The 16,833-nt window shown below is 45.6% G+C and overlaps 1 protein-coding gene across 1 annotated transcript in view; it reads left to right on the plus strand.

The window, feature by feature from the left end:
• The window catches only part of SURF4 (surfeit 4), a 35,935-nt gene extending 19,807 nt beyond the window's left edge, over nt 1-16,128 (plus strand). The window contains exons 2-6 of the mRNA XM_086924727.1: nt 3,418-3,604; nt 5,148-5,224; nt 8,963-9,006; nt 9,859-10,045; nt 14,156-16,128. Coding sequence (XP_086780853.1) covers nt 3,418-3,604; nt 5,148-5,224; nt 8,963-9,006; nt 9,859-10,045; nt 14,156-14,422 — 762 coding nt within the window. The 3' untranslated portion in view covers nt 14,423-16,128. The remainder of the gene's footprint in view (nt 1-3,417; nt 3,605-5,147; nt 5,225-8,962; nt 9,007-9,858; nt 10,046-14,155) is intronic.
• The last annotated feature ends 705 nt before the right edge of the window (nt 16,129-16,833 follow it).

The following is a 16,833-nucleotide window of genomic DNA, read 5'->3' on the forward strand; positions in this document are numbered from 1 at the left end:
TGATATAACCAAGGAAGGTGGACCTGTTTGGAATAAACCCATTCTCGTCACACTGAATGAGGCCCGGTATATGAGGGAGCAACCACAGTGCCAGCACTTTCCTAAAGATCTTCAAGTCTATATTCAGCATGGACAGTGAGCGAAGCTCTGATGTGCCCACACCCAGATGCCAAGGCTAGAACTATTGGCTATAACAATGCTTGTTCCTCCCCCGCCCCCCAGCTATTTTATATAGCACATCCTGGCCCAATGACACTGGAGCGCTCTATATGAGCATCTGATTACGTTGCACAAGGTCAGATTTTCTTTAATTATTTGGGGCACAGGGCAGGTAGCTGTTTTGCCCCAAACCACAGGATGTTGAGCTTTTGCTGCAACTCTAATCTGATTTCCAGAACGGAGACTTGGCATGTAAAATTAAGTCAGATGGACTGACAATTTGCTTGAAATCCTATCAAGAGAAACCTAATTCAGTGGGTGTTCCGAATGGCGGCTGCTTCAGTAGAAGCTTCTTCTAGAAGGAGACCCTTTCGGAGGAGGGCCTTGTCTGGATGAGCTTAGATGTGATTTGTGTCTCGACTGTTAAGTTCCGTGTTTTCTTCACAGTTTGAACATACTGGGCCATTTTGTTTCTTCAAATGGGCAAATGCGTTTAGCTCAGTGTTGGCTTTCACCTGAGCAGGGGTCCTTGATAGATTAGTAATCTGTGCCCTCCTCAGAAGGTCCTAGGCTGATCTGTAAGCGTAGCCCATGCAGTCACTTTGTACCCGAAGTATCTCTCCAGATGCAAGCGCCTCTTCTATCTCAGCTTGTCGTCTGAGAAAGCAGATCAACTTCTTTGCCCCTTCAATTCATGTTTTGTAACTTGCAGGAGACTTCCATATGGCTGCTGGCTTGGTTCCCAGTGGCACTTTGCTCTCCATACATGCTGCTTGCCTTTGGTGCAGAAATGCAGTTTATTGTGTTCTTAGTAGTGCTGGTGTTATGGTACCTCTCCAGCGCTCTTCCAAGGCAAGACTTTTACTATAAATTACACTAGTCCGTGTACGTTAGTATTTGGTTTCCGCCTTAGACCTCCAATATTCTTCCTTATTTGAGGGCTCTTTCCAAGGCAGAGTAAGCAGATGAATAGCTTCGAGACAACCTGATCAGAGACCACTCTTAGTACTAAGTGAATCTGTCAGGCACAAGTCTGTAGAACTTGTCCCACCAAGACGACCGACAACACAGTTATGTTTGGAACCAGCATGCATCAAGCTGTTTCAAAAGCCAACCCCAACTTGAACGTAGGCATTTCCACTGATGGACAAGGGTATAGGTGGTTTGCGGACAGTACAATTTCTGATTTAATCTCAAAGGCATTTATAGCCCCATAAACTCTGTTCTAGGTTTATAAAAAGACCTTGCTGAATACAGTGCACCATATTTGTATACATTTCTGTTAAAAAGTTTAGTAGGAAAGTTTTGATTGTGTGTTTTTTGCTTAATTTTTCCTTTCTACGCATCTGGCTCTCAAAAAAGAGACTTCTTGAGCTCTGGAGAAAATTGCGTCCTTGTGTATGTCCGTCATGTGGATAAATGGCATTCTGGCTCTTAAGGGAAAACTGCCTTCCGGAAGATGGAATTATCAGCTGAACTGAAGGCCAAATTTGCACGCTCATCTGTTCACCTAGGGTCTGACCAGTCTGTGCCACTGTATCGGAGTGCTGATAACTATTGTTTATCCACTCTGCAAACCGTCCTTGGTGCTCCTCTTGTTATTACTTCACTCGCCATTACATTTGGCGGTGATGATGCCAACCCTCAAGATGGCTCCAGAATGGACCTCTAGAGTGCTCTACTAGATCCAGTGTGATGCCCACTTCCAGCTGGAGATTTGCTGTGGAATGGAGAGCTCAAAACGTCCTGGAAGTGGGAGGTTTTGATCTCCTATTTAATGGTTCACGCCCAGTCCATACCTAGAACAATACAATTGAATTATCATGTGGTATCTCTTTGGTACAGTGTTAATCTAGTTTGATCTGTTTACTTTCTGGTGGCGCGTGATAACCACCATAGCCCACCAGACCACCCAAATGCAGCAGCTGATTGAGCATGATGTTATGAGGACTGTCAGTCCTTGGAAATGCAAAAAGCATCATTTAAAACCTAGTTATGTGCAAACTAGGTTTGTTGATCATCTTTACCACTGACTATGAAGAAAATGTCTTTGGGAAACCTGAATATTTGGGCGTCCTGGGGGGAGACCTTGTATTCCAAAAATTCTAAAAAAGATAACAATAAAAGAATGTTTACTGTTTCTCAGAGTTTCTGCTGGTGGTGTAAACTAGCATAGCAATGCTTGGATTTAAGTTGACATGTTTTTGAGTTCGTGGTTTGCTGTTTAATTTGTGCCTCAGTATTGACAAGGAGAAAGTGTTTTAGGAAGTTTCATCTTTTTTTAGTAGTTATTTTAGAATTACAGACGTCTAACACATTTTTGCTAAAAAAAATTATTTGACCCTTCTACGTGTGGATGTGTCATGTTTTTATTTAAATTAATTGATTTGCTCTTTGAAGCCCATCTATCAGTTGTAACCTTTGAATTCCAAATGCTTTTTTCATAATTTTAAGACTCAGTAAGCGAGTTGTAAAGATTGGCAGTAGTTGCCCTCACAGGTAATTAGTTGTGATCTACAAATCCAGATTGAATGATTGACCGTGATCTGGTGCAAAGGGCCAGCAGTTTGGTTTGTGAGTCGGGAGAGTGGTTGGGAGGGATAGGTGAACTGTTTCCTTTGTAAATAGAAGAATTGTTGGTAAAGTACGAGCCAGGGTGGGAGTCTTCTGTCACGCAGTCCAAAACTATGAGCCAAATCTCCATTGTAATCGGAATATGAGATCTATAAAGCTGGTACTGCCCTTTGAAAATGGTACTGTATTTACTCCAAAAAGTAGATCACCAAACGGAATTTGAAAATGAGACATTCGAAAACAGTGAATTTGTAAAACATTTTACACTTCTCATCCAGACCCAAAAATCTCTGAGTTTCGAGTTGTGCTCCTTTGTGTATGCAGTACAACAAGGCTACTCCGCATGGCAATTTCTTGCTCTCAGTCATGTGTCTTTATGGGCATTATCAAGTGGCGAGTTGTGTTCTCTTCTAATTTTTCTGTATTGATTCACAGTACATGTGTTGGGTTAACCGCATTTTTGGCAAATTGCTTTGTTGGTGATTGAGGCTGGAGGTGTCTTGACCCATGTGATCACAAGGTCACCATGGGTTGTCAGGACATCACCAGGAGTTCTTATGAGAAGCAATGGCAACCAATGCTGTTCCGAGTGCACAATCTGTAATGTGGACAATGTTTTGTGGTGAATTGATGTAAAGACTCCATTCCTTCTCACTCTTTCGATGCTTTGCTTCCATGGTGTAGTTCCTGCGGGTCACCAAACAGTACCTGCCGCACATGGCACGCCTGTGCCTTATCAGCACCTTCCTAGAGGATGGTATCCGCATGTGGTTCCAGTGGAATGAGCAGAGGGATTACATCGAGGCCACCTGGAGCTGTGGGTACCTCTTGGCAACCATCTTCGTCTTCATCAACCTTGTGGGCCAGCTGAGTAAGTGACATTTGAGAGCATTGGGAAGGATGCTTAGCAGCTTGGGGATTTGCCTAATGTTACAAGCGGAGTCATGTGTTTTTCCATATTAAATTGGTTTCTGTTAATAAGCACTGGACCATGCAGTCTGCTCCCTGTATCCCCTCAGAACCATGTACTCTCAGATGCACTCTTTCCCTTTATATCTGGATGTCTCGTTGTGGGCAATCAAGAATCCTTGCCAATTTTTGCGACTCTCCTGTTAATGCATGCAGTTAATGGTTTGAGAAATCAATTCTAGTATGTTTTTCTGGAACCAAAGAGAGCTAACCAATGAGATGTTTTGCACTCCTAGATACAAAGGAGCACCTGTTTCCTAAGTTGACCTTGTAAATTTGTAAGCCAGGCACATGGCAGTTCCTTGATGTTAGCCTTATATGGTTTTGTCTTAAGTGTTATACCCCTGTGTTTAAGGGGGTTTTCAACCAGAAATACCCAAACCAATAAAAAACTAGACAAATGTTCATCTTGGCCAATTCCTGGGCCCAGCTTCTACTTTTGATGGTATCAAACGAACTGACCCTTACCCAGCCATCTCCCTCCAGGCAGCACTTGTGGGCTGGGGTTCCCTGCACAGATTAGATTGCATATGTTTGGAAATTATGTGGTGTCAAATTACATTAGTCTCCATGACGTTACCTTTTTACACAGACCACTCCCTACCTCCAGGCATTTCTACTCATAACTTGTTAAAGAGCGTTTCTAAGTAGAGGAGCGCCCTATTTAGTTACAGATAAAATGGGCAGCCCTTCGTTGAACCTGCATTATTGGTTTCTTAACCAACTGAGGTAAACTGTTTCTTTCGTGTACATGTTGAAAGAAAATAATTTGGTCTTTGAAACAAAAGATCTTGCTGCTATGTCTTGCAAAGGGCAAACAATATTGGCGTTGTGTATCAAACGCTTTGACCGTGGACTTTGACTGATCCATCCACGAGTGCTTGCAGTACTAGTTATGTGTTTACTGGCATAGTCTGGGCAAACCAAGGCCTTTGGCTTCTTCTCTAACGCCACTGTTACAAACAAATTTCAACTGCCCCATCTGCCGGCTCATGCTTTTGAGACCTCTGTATCTGCTCTTCTCTCGGCCACATCTACCGCTTGGGAGCTATAATCCTAAAACCAACACCTGGCTTCACATGTGCCAGATTTACCTTTACTCTGGCTAACCACCCTGGATGAAACTCTGTCAAATATATTTATACATTTTATGTGTTTGTATGAATAAGAAACTTGCTGGCCTGCCCCACCACGAGGCATGTACTGTACACATCCACGTGTTTGGGTACTTGTCTCTCTGATTGCACCTAATACCCTTTTTTTCTGTGCAAAACCATCCCCTGTGCTATAAAGGTAGGAAAAGATTGAAGACCAAGATTGATCTCCCTTCAGTAATGCCTTCGATACTGTATCGTGGCAAACTATGCTGCCATCTGCCCTAGCTTTAGAGTGGTGGTGCCACAAGCAGCTCTTTAACATTTTACATTATTGTTTCCTCATTTCAGGTGGCTGCATCCTGGTCCTGACCAGAAACTTTGTACAGTATGCGTGCTTTGGACTGTTCGGGATTATCGCATTACAGGTACACGCCCTGTACACATGATTTTAATGGGTCTGAGGCCACCTCTGTGCTTAAGGATCGTGTTGCCCCTCATGCCTTGAACTCTATCTGTAATTTTACGGGCTGTTCTTTCTGCATCTCTGCTCTTAAACATTAAAAGAATTGTGACTCGAGTTTCTTTCTTTTGCTGATGGGCTCTCATGAACCGATCAATCAATCAGAGTACTTGTAAAGCGCGGTACTTACCTGTGAGGGTCTCAGGCGCTGAGGGGAGGGGGGTTCCGCTACTGCTCGACGAGCCAGGTCTTGAGGAGTCTTCTGAAGGTGAGTGCGTCTTGGGTCTGCCGTAGGTGGGTAGGGAGGGTGTTCCAGGTCTTGGCGGCGAGGAAGGAGAAGGATCTGCCGCCGGAGGTCGTTCGTTAGATGCGGGGGACAGCGGCAAGGGCGAGGCTGGTGGAGTGGAGCTGGCGGGTGGGGGTGTAGAAGCGGAGTCTGCTGTTCAGGTAGGCTGGTCCGGCGTTGTGGAGTGCTTTGTGTGCGTGGATGAGGAGCTTGAAGGTGATCCTCTTGTCGACAGGGAGCCAGTGTAGGTCTCTCAGGTGGGGGGTGATGTGGCTGCGGCGGGGTACGTTGGCGATCAGTCGGGCTGAGGCATTTTGGATGCGTTGTAGTAGTCGTAGGTGTTTGACTGGGATTCCTGCGCAGAGTGCGTTGCCGTAGTCCAGTCTGCTGGTGACGAGGGCCTGTGTCAGCGTTCTTCTTGTTTCGGTTGGGATCCACTTGTAGATCCTGTGGAGCATTCGGAGGGTGTTGTAGCAGGAGGAGGAGACGGCGTTGACCTGCTTAGACATGGAGAGGGAAGAGTCGAGGAAGAATCCTAGGTTGCGTGCATGGTCGGTGGGTGTCGGTGCTGTTCCCAGTGTGGTCGGCCACCATCAGTCGTCCCAGGCTGAGGGGGTGGGTCCGAGGATGAGGACCTCACTCAGTCTTGTCCGAGTTCAGTTTCAGGCGGCTGCTCCTCATCCAGTCTGCAACGGCTGCTCCTCATCCAGTCTGCAACGGCCTTCATTCCCTCGTGGAGGTTTGTTTTGACGGTGTGTGGATCCTTTGTGAGGGAGAGGATGAGCTGGGTGTCATCGGCATAGGAGATGATGTTGAGGTCGTGTTGGCGGGCCACTTGTGCGAGGGGGGCCATGTAGACGTTGAACAGCGTCGGGCTGAGGGATGAGCCCTGGGTGACGCTGCAGATGATGTCGGTGGCTTCAGATCAGAAGGGTGGGAGGCGGACGCCCTAGGTTCTGCCGGAGAGGAAGGATGTGGTCCAGTAAACGCTCTTCTCTTGGATTCCGGCTTCTTGGAGGCGTGTCTTTAGAGTGCGATGGCAAACCTTGTCGAAGGCGGCTGACAGGTCCAGGAGGATGAGGGCTGATGTTTCGCCGTTGTCTAGTTGGCGCCTGATGTCGTCTGTGGCGGCAATGAGGGCTGTCTCGGTGCTGTGGTTTCGTCTGAATCTGGACTGGGACGGGTCCAAGATGTTGTTGTCTTCGAGGTGGCGGGCCAATTGCATGTTGATGATTTTCTCGATAATCTTCGCTGGGAACGGGAGCAGGGAGATGGGCCTGAAGTTCTTGGGGTCCGCCTTGGGCTTCTTGAGGAGGACGGTAATTTCGGCGTGCTTTCAGCTTTCCGGGAATGTCGCTGTTTGGAAGAGATGTTGATGACCTTCCGTAGTTGGTGTGTGATGGCTGTCTCTGCTTTGTTGAATACGTGGTGTGGGCACGGGTCTGACGGAGATCCTGAGTGGATGGAGTTCATGACCTTGCCTGTCTCGTCGTTGTTTATGTTGGACCAGGAGGTCAGGCTGTTGGTGCTGGTGGCGTTCGCAGGGGAGATGGAGTCTGGCGTAGTCGGGCGGTCGTGGTTGTGAGCGATCTTGCGGTGAAAGAAGATGGCCAGTGAGTCGCACAGTTCTTGTGAGGGCGGTATGTCGTTGGCGCGGAGGTTGGAGAGTTCTTTCACGATTCTGAAGAGCTCTTTGCTGTCGTGTGCGTTGTTATCCAGGCGGTCTTAGAAGGAGGATCTCTTGGCTAATCTGATGAGGTGGTGATGTCTGCGGGTGACGTCCTTGTGGGCTGCGTGGTTGTCAGGTGTGCGTTAGTGGAGCCATTTCTTCTCCAGTTTCCGGCATGCCCGTTTGGAGGTCTGGAGCTTGTCTGTGAACCAGGTGGCTCTCTTGTTGGCATGGCTGTTGGAGGGTTTCTTGAGTGGGGCGAGGGTGTTGGCACAGTCGTCGATCCACTGTCTGAGGTTGCAGGCTGCGGCGTCTGGGTTGGTGGGGTTAGTGGGTAGGTTCTGGGCGAGGGTGGTGATCAGCTGGTCTTCGGTGACTTTGCTCCAGCAGTGGCGAGGCAGCTGTTGGGTGCGGTGGTGCGTGGTTGATTTCTTGAAGGTGAAATGGATGCAGCGGTGGTCTGTGGTATGGTCGAAGGCGACGTGGGTGCTTGTGGAGAAGATGGGGTCCAGTGTGTGGCCGGCGGCGTGGGTGGGTGCGGTGACTAGTTGTCTGAGACCGAGGTTGTCGATCAGCCTGGCGGAGTTGGCATTGTTGTTTTTGAGGTGGAAGTTCAGGTCCCCGAGGAGGATGTAGTCCGTTGAGGCGAGTGGGTGGGTGCTGGCGAGGTCGGCGATGGAGTCGCTGAACTGAGTCTGGGGTCCGGGGGGGTCTGTAGACGAGTGTTCCTCTGAGGGTGGTGTTGGGGTCGGTGTGGATCCGGAAGTGCAGGTGTTTGAGGGTGTCGCCTGCGTGGGTGGCGACCTTGAGGGTGGACTTGTAGACGATGGCTATTCCTCCTCCGATTCCGTAGGCGCGATCTCTGCGGGTGATCTTGTAGCCGTCCGGATGGCTATGGCGATGTCTGGCGCCGAGGAGTCGTTCCACCAGGTCTCAGTTAGGAAGGCCACTTCTGGGGCGGAGGTGTCGAGCAGATCCCAGAGCTCGACGGCGTGTTTGCGTGCAGAGCGGGTGTTGAGGAGTATGCAGCGGAGGTTGTTGGGTCCAGTCCTTGGAGGTTTGGTAGCGGAGTCTGGTGTTGTGGCGTTCGTGGGTCCAGAAGTTCTGGTGCTGGGTGCCGTCCAGGCGTGGACGGGCTCAGACGGGCTTGCCTTAGGCGCGCCCGCTGCGTGTCGGCGCAGCGTCCGGCATATATGGGGAGGTGGGAGGGAGGAGCAGCGAGTGGGCATGGGGCGGGGAAACAGTGGGAAAGAAAGCAGAATGGGGCGCAAAGAGGGGGAAAACAGTGGCACAGAGGGCAAAAACGGGGCACAACAGAGGGGAAAAACAGTGGCACAGAGGGCACAAACGGTGCACAGAAACAGGGGTCGAGCACACTTACCAGCGGGTACTCGACAGCGGCAGAAGGGGCCCACAGGCGGAGCTGCGTGGAGGGGGAGCGACCTACCAGGAGGGTCAGGGGTCGCTATCTGAAAGCATGTTAACAAGCTGGCAATCTAAGCAGAAAACTAAGGTGGGTGTGGGGTGAAAAGACCATACCTGGAGAGGAGAGTCTTACAGTCACTATGGAAGCTTGTTAAACGTTGGTGTAGAAGGAATTAGCTTTTTATGAGTGAGTTCTGAGTTACATCATCATGAATTGAATAATTTAGTTTTTTAACTGGTGTGGTGTTCTTATGAGAACTTGTGTTCAGATCTTCTTTGGGCAGGGTGCTAATTGTTTTCTCTTGCTCATTTGTCCTTGGCAGACCGTCGCATACAGTATTCTGTGGGACCTGAAGTTTTTAATGAGGTAAGTGTGCCTATCCAACTGACAGTGTTCTTCTTGGCATAGCGGTCACAGACTGTCTGATTACACCCTGGTACTAGTGGTCGAGTGGAGGGATAAATGGGAGTGTCCATCGTTGACAGTAGGGAGGCAATATGAATAGGACCTCTGTGGGATAACTAGCGAAAGCAACACTCTTGTAGCACGACATGTCTTGGTCTTTGGATTGTACTTTACAGATTAGGTCTCCATAATTGTAATGTCACATTGTTAAGTGTTATTAAATTGAACATTGCAAAAATCTATCTGTTGAATTACTTGCCTGTGAGCGTCCATACTGCGGAATTGTAAATTGATTACACTATTTAAAATAGTGACGCAAATACTTGGAGAGTGCTGAGGTAAATTAATTTTGTTAAGACTAGCACAGGAGTTCTCTGGTACTTCTGTGTGGTGACATCCTTGGTAGTGGGGGTCTTGTGTATTGTTACCTTGAGTGGCACCAATACTGGTACTTGGCTACAGAAAAGTTTACAGAATATACCGTTTGATAATTGATGTGCTACTCTGTATACCACCACTACCCTTTCTAGTGTTCTGTGGATTAATGGGTGTGTTCAGAGCAGGTTACTGGCTACAATCACGGCCTCAGTTGGCATTGAAAAAGCCATCAATTGACTACAACTCACCCCAATAAACAGATTTGCTCAATCGTGGTATGGCCTTGTGAGAATAAATGCAATTTTTTTTGTAAATTGTTATTTTCTTTACTGTTCTACGTTATTTTACTGGTGGGTTCTGTCTTGTTTATAGTAACTTTCTTTATGCTTGAGCTAGTGTACCTTTTTTAAAGTTCTCTCATTTGCATCTGTCCAGGAACTTGGCACTTGGTGGTGGATTGCTGCTGCTTTTGGCTGAGTCGCGATCCGAAGGCAAAAGCATGTTTGCTGGGGTTCCCACCATGGGTGAGAGCTCCCCGAAACAATACATGCAGTTGGGAGGCCGTGTACTGCTGGTGCTCATGTTCATGACGCTGCTGCATTTCGACGCAAGTTTGTTTTTCGTAAGTAGTTCACTTGGTCCACGATTTTCAGTTATATACACCATGCACAGCAACCACCACAATACCAGCCACATATCTATTTGATTTCATGTGTACTTGGCCAGTAGTGTATCCTTAGAGTTGTGGATAGTTCCATGCAGTAACAAAAGGACCCCCTATATTCTCCTTTCTTTCGCTTGGTATGTTTCCACTCACATACGTGTAATTACGAAATCTTCCAGCACAAATTGTAAAATGAGCCAGCAACATTTGCTGAAACATCACGGCCATGATTTAGATTTGGAGCTAAATTCAGACGTTGTGTGAGAGATGGGTAGTTGTTTTATTAAGAAGCTGTAGTAAATTCAGTGCCTGCTCTGTAAAGTTGGTGCTTTTCATGTTAGAAAAGTATTATTCATTCCAGGAACTCCATATGTGGTCATTCCCACTCCAAGATTTCCCAATGTTGAGTTACTTTGTAAACTCTAAACGCCCCCTTCCTTCACTATTGATTTCTATTACTCTCTCCTCTCCCTGCAGGGCTTAGCATTACTGATTAGTGTTGTTACTAAAGGCCTCATCCTGTCTACTGTTACAAGATAAACTTTAGATACCTTTTAATAAAAGCTGCCACGCCAATTGTATCGGATCCTGTACACTTCTTACAGAAGTTACCACATGTTTGACTTGGCAGCGCTGTCACACAAATGTGAAACTTTTAGCAATTGTCGCTCCCCGTTTAAGATCCGTCACAAATCTTTTATAAGGATAAGGCAAAATATGCAATTCTTTTCGTAGGGAGCTACTGTAATTCTTATTAAAAATGAATGATCGAGCCAAAATATATTTTCTTCACAAATTTGCTTACTCCCTGTTGAGATGCAACTAGGAGTTCTAATCCTCTTAAACCAATCGGTTGTGTACAGTGTGGTGTAGCAAAAACTGCTTTCATGGCTTCGCGGCCGGGTAGTCCTCTTCGGTACAGCTCCCTATCGGATCAAAGAATACTCAATGGGGACAGAAAGGTCTGTACTAAATAGGCAGCGTGGGGTTTCATGAGACTCCATCTTTCTCATTGTTCAGTGGGTATATGTTAATCTGGGCATAGACCAAAATCAACTTCTGATTCAAACGTACATTAATTACTTTGTTACGTCTGGGGAAGGGGCATTTAGACTCTCTAATATCGCAGCCTTCGGGAGCCTGTTTTTCTAGCTGGACAGTCTCCTGTGAATAAATAGTTTGAAGACTGAGATATGGCTTGGAGAGAGGATATAGGTCACACTTGCATTAACCTGGCCCCCCTTCAGCGAGATGTGCCCATTAACTGAGCACATCCTGGACGTGTATTGGCAGAAGTCCTGAGTTCCAGCCCGTCTCATTGATCCCTTGACAAACTGTAACATACATAAATACTTCAGAAGAGCTTGAAAGTAATTACAGCTCAGCTCTGGGACAATCTTGACCTCAGGCATGCAGTTCTGACAAACTATCTGATGTCTAGGAGGGAATTGAAGTCCACACCTTTCAGAAACGCTTTCATTTTCTATTCCTGACTTTGTATCGCCTTCTTATTCCTTGATCACCCCTCCTACCAACGATTTCCACAAGGGACAAAGACTAAAAGGCAAACTGGTGTAAAGTCAATCAAGTAGCCCAGGTTATGTTTCCCTGATTACGGTCTTTCCATGGCCATTTTTAGTTCACCTTGACCGCGCATTAAACGTAGACTAATGATGCTTAAAAGTGTCTGAAAGGGAAGTAGCTGAAAACAAAAAACAACTAATTAATGCTGGTGTCTTCTCTGTGAAACACTCCTCACAAACTGTCCTGCATAATCCACTTGCTTTTCTCCTAAACCTCTTCTAAGCTTTGCATCTTACTTCTCTGCCAAACTGTGTAACATTTAAAACGTTCGCAAATCTTGCGATCAATCCCTGAATTCCTAATTAATGCCTTTTTGTGAGTTTCACTGCCTATATTTCCTTTCTGTTCTGTATACCAGAAGTAAAAAAATGTCAGAGTTGTAGACTGTTGTGGTGCTTTTGGAGTTGGACCAGGGTGCATGGCAGCCTCTTTGGAGTTTGTGCTGCTTGTTTGTTAATAAATTCTGCTAGACTCTGGAATTGGACCTCTTATTTTTCTGCAGGACACTGCAGCATTTATAGACTAGATGTGCTCCTTCGCAGGGGGCTGGTTCATCCTAACGCCAACCCCTGTTATGTTGTGTCCAATCCAGTGTGTGCAGCCTAAATGAGAGCAAGTGGGAACATTGAGTTTTGAATCTCACCGATGTTAAACTTGTGTGGTTGTGCGCTACGTCCACTGACAGTGAAGATGAACCCGGGCCATCTCCACTGTCAGGGAAGATGGTCCCAGAGTGAAGTGAATTACCTTTTTGCATGAACTTACATTGGGTCAAATGAGCGGCCATTTGGGGGGAATCTTTGTCAATGATTGCAGTACCGAATTCACATTTAACGTTCTTAAGTAGGGTCATGATGATGTTGATGTCAGTGAAGACTAGTTAAAGGACACATGCCTGCACTGCGGTGTTAGGACGCATTTGGCAACGATCTGTGTGAGGCCTACACCCCACAATGTAGGCAGAGCAGAGCATGATTATTGGGGAGCTACCACTGTAGGTCAGGAGTATTTAAATCAGAAAAGTGATGGCCCTTGTACGCTACAACCCCGGTTATGCTTCTGTATGTCCATATTGTTTATTGTCGACATTCGATTACAGCATTGAATCTCTCAAATAACACTCACTTCTAGTCCTCCATTATTCATTTTAGTTTATTTGTCCAGCTAGTTATGTTAGTTCGATCTTCAGGTAAGTCTCCATATTCTCAATTCCCGTTGTAAGCTGGTGAGCCCTTGTTTCCCTGGGCTAGTTGGAAAAAATATTTGAATCCTATCATGTGGCAATTGGTGGTGAAAACTTTTCAGCAATCGTGAAGTAAGGTGTTTTACTGAACAACCCCAACCATAAAAACCAGGAATATTTAAGGACGTTTAGAAGAAATCAAAGTTGAAAATGATGACTGAGAGCCCAGAAATAGCTACGAAAGTTAGTAACAATGCTGTAACAACATTTCAGTACTCCAATCAATGTGGTTTTTTTGTCTTTCAAGAAGGCAACCGTAGAAGGTCAGTAACTATGTTGCCATCATAAGACGTGTGTCAAAAACTGCGAGTTTGGTGAATTTACAGGTTCCCTAATTGGGAACTAGTTTGTATGGTGTAAAATACTTCAATTGTGCAGGTAGCATTACTGACAAATGGCTGAACTCAAGGAAGCTTTAGTTATCATTGGAGGGGTGATATGCCACCCCCTCAGCCCCCAAGACAGCTTTCCTTCCAATGACAAATCATCAACTTTCTCCCACCCCCTTTTTTTAATTCTTAGTCTAGAGAGTGCCCATCTTGTCACACCACCGCCATGTGTGATGGATATCTACCATACCAAGCCGAAAGCAGAGTATGATGTGCTGACCCCGGCATAAGAAGCCATCCACTGAACAATCCTGCCCCTCTGCCTTTCTATACAGGCTACTCATCGCCTCACATTCCATCCTTATACCCTGCTGTGCTCCTTGTGCCTTCTTTGGCTTCAGAGCCTTTGAACGACTCTTTCCTCGCTTTGGGGGAAGCACTCCATCAAAACTCGCCTGCCTGCTCACGAAAGCCTAGGCTGACCCACTGCAAGCCTCGCCATCTGGCCTCATGCACCCAGCGCAGCAATGTGTACTGGCCTCAGTGTATGTCTGTGAATTTTATGCTTAAACAATTCCTTCAGAATATTTTAGGCTTACACTAAATATTTTGTACAGATGAGCACAGGTCATGACTTACTGCGCAATAGTCATCTATTCTATTTGCTGCTTTAATCCTACATGTGATCCATGTATGAATGAATAAAAAGGCAATTCTGGCACAGATCTTGTATACACACAATAGCTGATTAAGTTGCCAACACTATGCCAATTTGTGTTCTTGATTAACCATCTAAAAAAACTACAAGCGCACTTTTTAAAATAATTCTGTGAAGGAAATTGTCATTTGATTTACTTCTTAATAAGCTCATGGCTAAATATCTCACCAAGTCCTGTTTCCCTCATGTTACAGATTCTTCAGAACATTGTGGGCACGGCCCTGATAATTCTGGTGGCCATTGGCTTCAAGACCAAGCTTGCTGCTTTGACACTGGTCATCTGGCTCTTCTCTGTCAATGTTTACTTCAACGCCTTCTGGACCATCCCGGCCTACAAACCTATGCACGACTTCCTGAAGTACGACTTCTTCCAGACCATGTCTGTCATTGGCGGCCTGCTCCTGGTGGTGGCACTGGGTCCCGGGGGCGTGTCCATGGACGAAAAGAAGAAAGAATGGTAGTCCGAGCCGCCTGGATGCAGAACTGGATAAGGGGGACGGGTCTCACATTGACTGTGAGGGGGGGTGGGGGGATGACCTGCCAGCCTTTAGATTTTCTTTGTTCGAAAAGGCCCATTCATGCCCCTTCCAACCAAAGGCTGACCCCGTTTTTCAGCAATCAGACCGATATGTTTTGGATCTTGTGCAGAGTTGAGTAATGCCCAATAAGATTAGTGGGTACAGCGTTAGTGGGTACAGCATCCCCTTTGCCCCGCTTCCACATTTGTTTGCCAACGCACAAAAATACCAGCAGTATTGGGGTTAACCTATTGCCCCAACTTGGTGAAACAAGATGTTGGCATAGACGATATTGTATTCTATTGTTGCCTGTTGACAAATGGGCACGGTTAAAATGAACTCCTTCTAGGCTGTGACTTCAAGCTTAGAGCTCCTCTTTTGTTCAATGAAACGGCCTTTTTAATTCACACAACAAACTTATTTATTCACAGTTGCTGCCAGAAATGTTAGTGTGGGTGAAACGCAGAACTCTCCCCCTACATTGGTAGAGTGTGGTCTCCATAGGTAGTCTGCTAAATCCTCCATTGTGTCATTTTATGCAGAATAATTTTAAATGGTAATCTTGAGTTGGGAAACATCAAAACGGATTAAAAAAATATTTTTATCATTATGCTTAGATGTTTCTAAAAAGGTAAACTGTAAACCAGTTAGTGTGCCCCTCCCCCACCCCTCACATCTCTTGATCGTTTTGTGTGCAATCTGAGTAATAAATGTTAAGAACTTAAGTATTAAGGTTGAGGAAGACCTTTCCAATATTAGTATGTGGCAGAAATAAAACGTCACACCAATGTAGCGGGAGGGAGACTTCTGCCCTCCCTTTCTGATTTCCCCCACCATCTGCTTCCTCTTTCAAGCTTTCACTTTTCTACATCATTGTTCTTGTTTTCTCTGACTGCTCCTTCCTCTTTGGTGCCTTCATTTAATTCTTTTATTCTTTCATTTTTCTTTTTCCTTGTTCTGTTCCCTAATTCGTCTCCCTTGTTTTCTTTCTTCCCTCGTGTTCCTTTCTCCTTTTATTTCCCTTTTTCTCACCTAAACAGTGCACCTCAGTGTTGATGCATTAGCTGTGAAATGGGTTGAGGACTACTTTTTCGAATTGACTGAACTAATATATGTGACTGTTGAACCTCCCCAGTCCATTAACAGGGTTACCAACCTTTCTCTTGTAATGTGGCAGGGCCAAGTGGTAGTATTTTTATATATTCTGGCGCATGTGGCAAATCAACAAAAGTCTAACTTCAAAAAGAAAGTAAAGACTACTGGTGTGCATTCTTTAAAGTACTATGTGGACTTGTGAGGGTTTGTAGATGACCAGCTGCATTCTTCATTTTTAATTAAAATAAGATGTTTTGTGAGAGCCATAGGACTGCTTTAGGCAAGTGGTCTTACTTTTGTTTACATACTGGTTATCAGTGTAATTACAATAATTATCTGCTGGCACCATGTATTTTTAACATTTCAAAATGTGTTTTTAAGAGAATGGTTATGCCAAACACTTGTCCAGCACACGTCAAACGAACACTCAACTGTGATTCTGTGTCGAGTATTTCTCATGCTTGTCCAGCAGGGGCAAAGGAACCCACGGTTACAATGGCCTAGTTTGGCCTTTTGTTTTAAGGCAGACTACCAAAATATATTTAAAAATAAAATCATCTGTTTCTTTGTTCGTTTTTCTTACTTTTTCAGTTCGTTTTTAAGCAGCAATAGAATGTGTGTTTTTTTTTTTTTGCAATGAGACATACTTCGGTTCTTTGGGTGGTGTCCCAGCTGTGGTGACCTGGAAGTGCCTCTGGTCCCCGAATCATTGGAGACATTAGGAAGACTCATGGATATAGCTTTCCAGGGAACAACTTGGCTAAGGGTGGAAATAGTAGCCTTTGCCATATTGGGATTTGGGCCAAACCAATAGAAGCAATGTGTGGCTCTTTGCGTCCTTTGTACATTCAGTTATGACTTTTTTGCCCTAAAATGTAATTCCCTACTAAGGAAGAAGATATAGCTGTCTGAGACGAAATTGTAGATTAACACGAGAATGCCCGTGCCTAAATTAGAAACGGCAAGGGGCTCTGAGAACCCAAAAAGTATTCAGCTTGCACAGAGGAAATGAAGAGGAGGTTAACTTGAAGCGTGTTGGAGCGGTCTTATCATGTAAGGGCTGCCACATGTGCCTTGAGTCTCACTCTTGCATAATCCGAGTGCCAATCTTATAAAGGTTGGAGCCATGACCAGACTAGGGCGCACACCGATTGGTGATCGTCTACCTTCTAATCTAGAGCATGAGGGTAGCTCAGCTGGGGAAATGTAGATTTTTAACCACTAATGCAGTTGACGAACTGTTCAAGTCCACAGATGTG

The sequence above is a fragment of the Lissotriton vulgaris genome, chromosome 5, assembly GCF_964263255.1.
Source record: "Lissotriton vulgaris chromosome 5, aLisVul1.2, whole genome shotgun sequence".
Taxonomy (NCBI): domain Eukaryota; kingdom Metazoa; phylum Chordata; class Amphibia; order Caudata; family Salamandridae; genus Lissotriton; species Lissotriton vulgaris.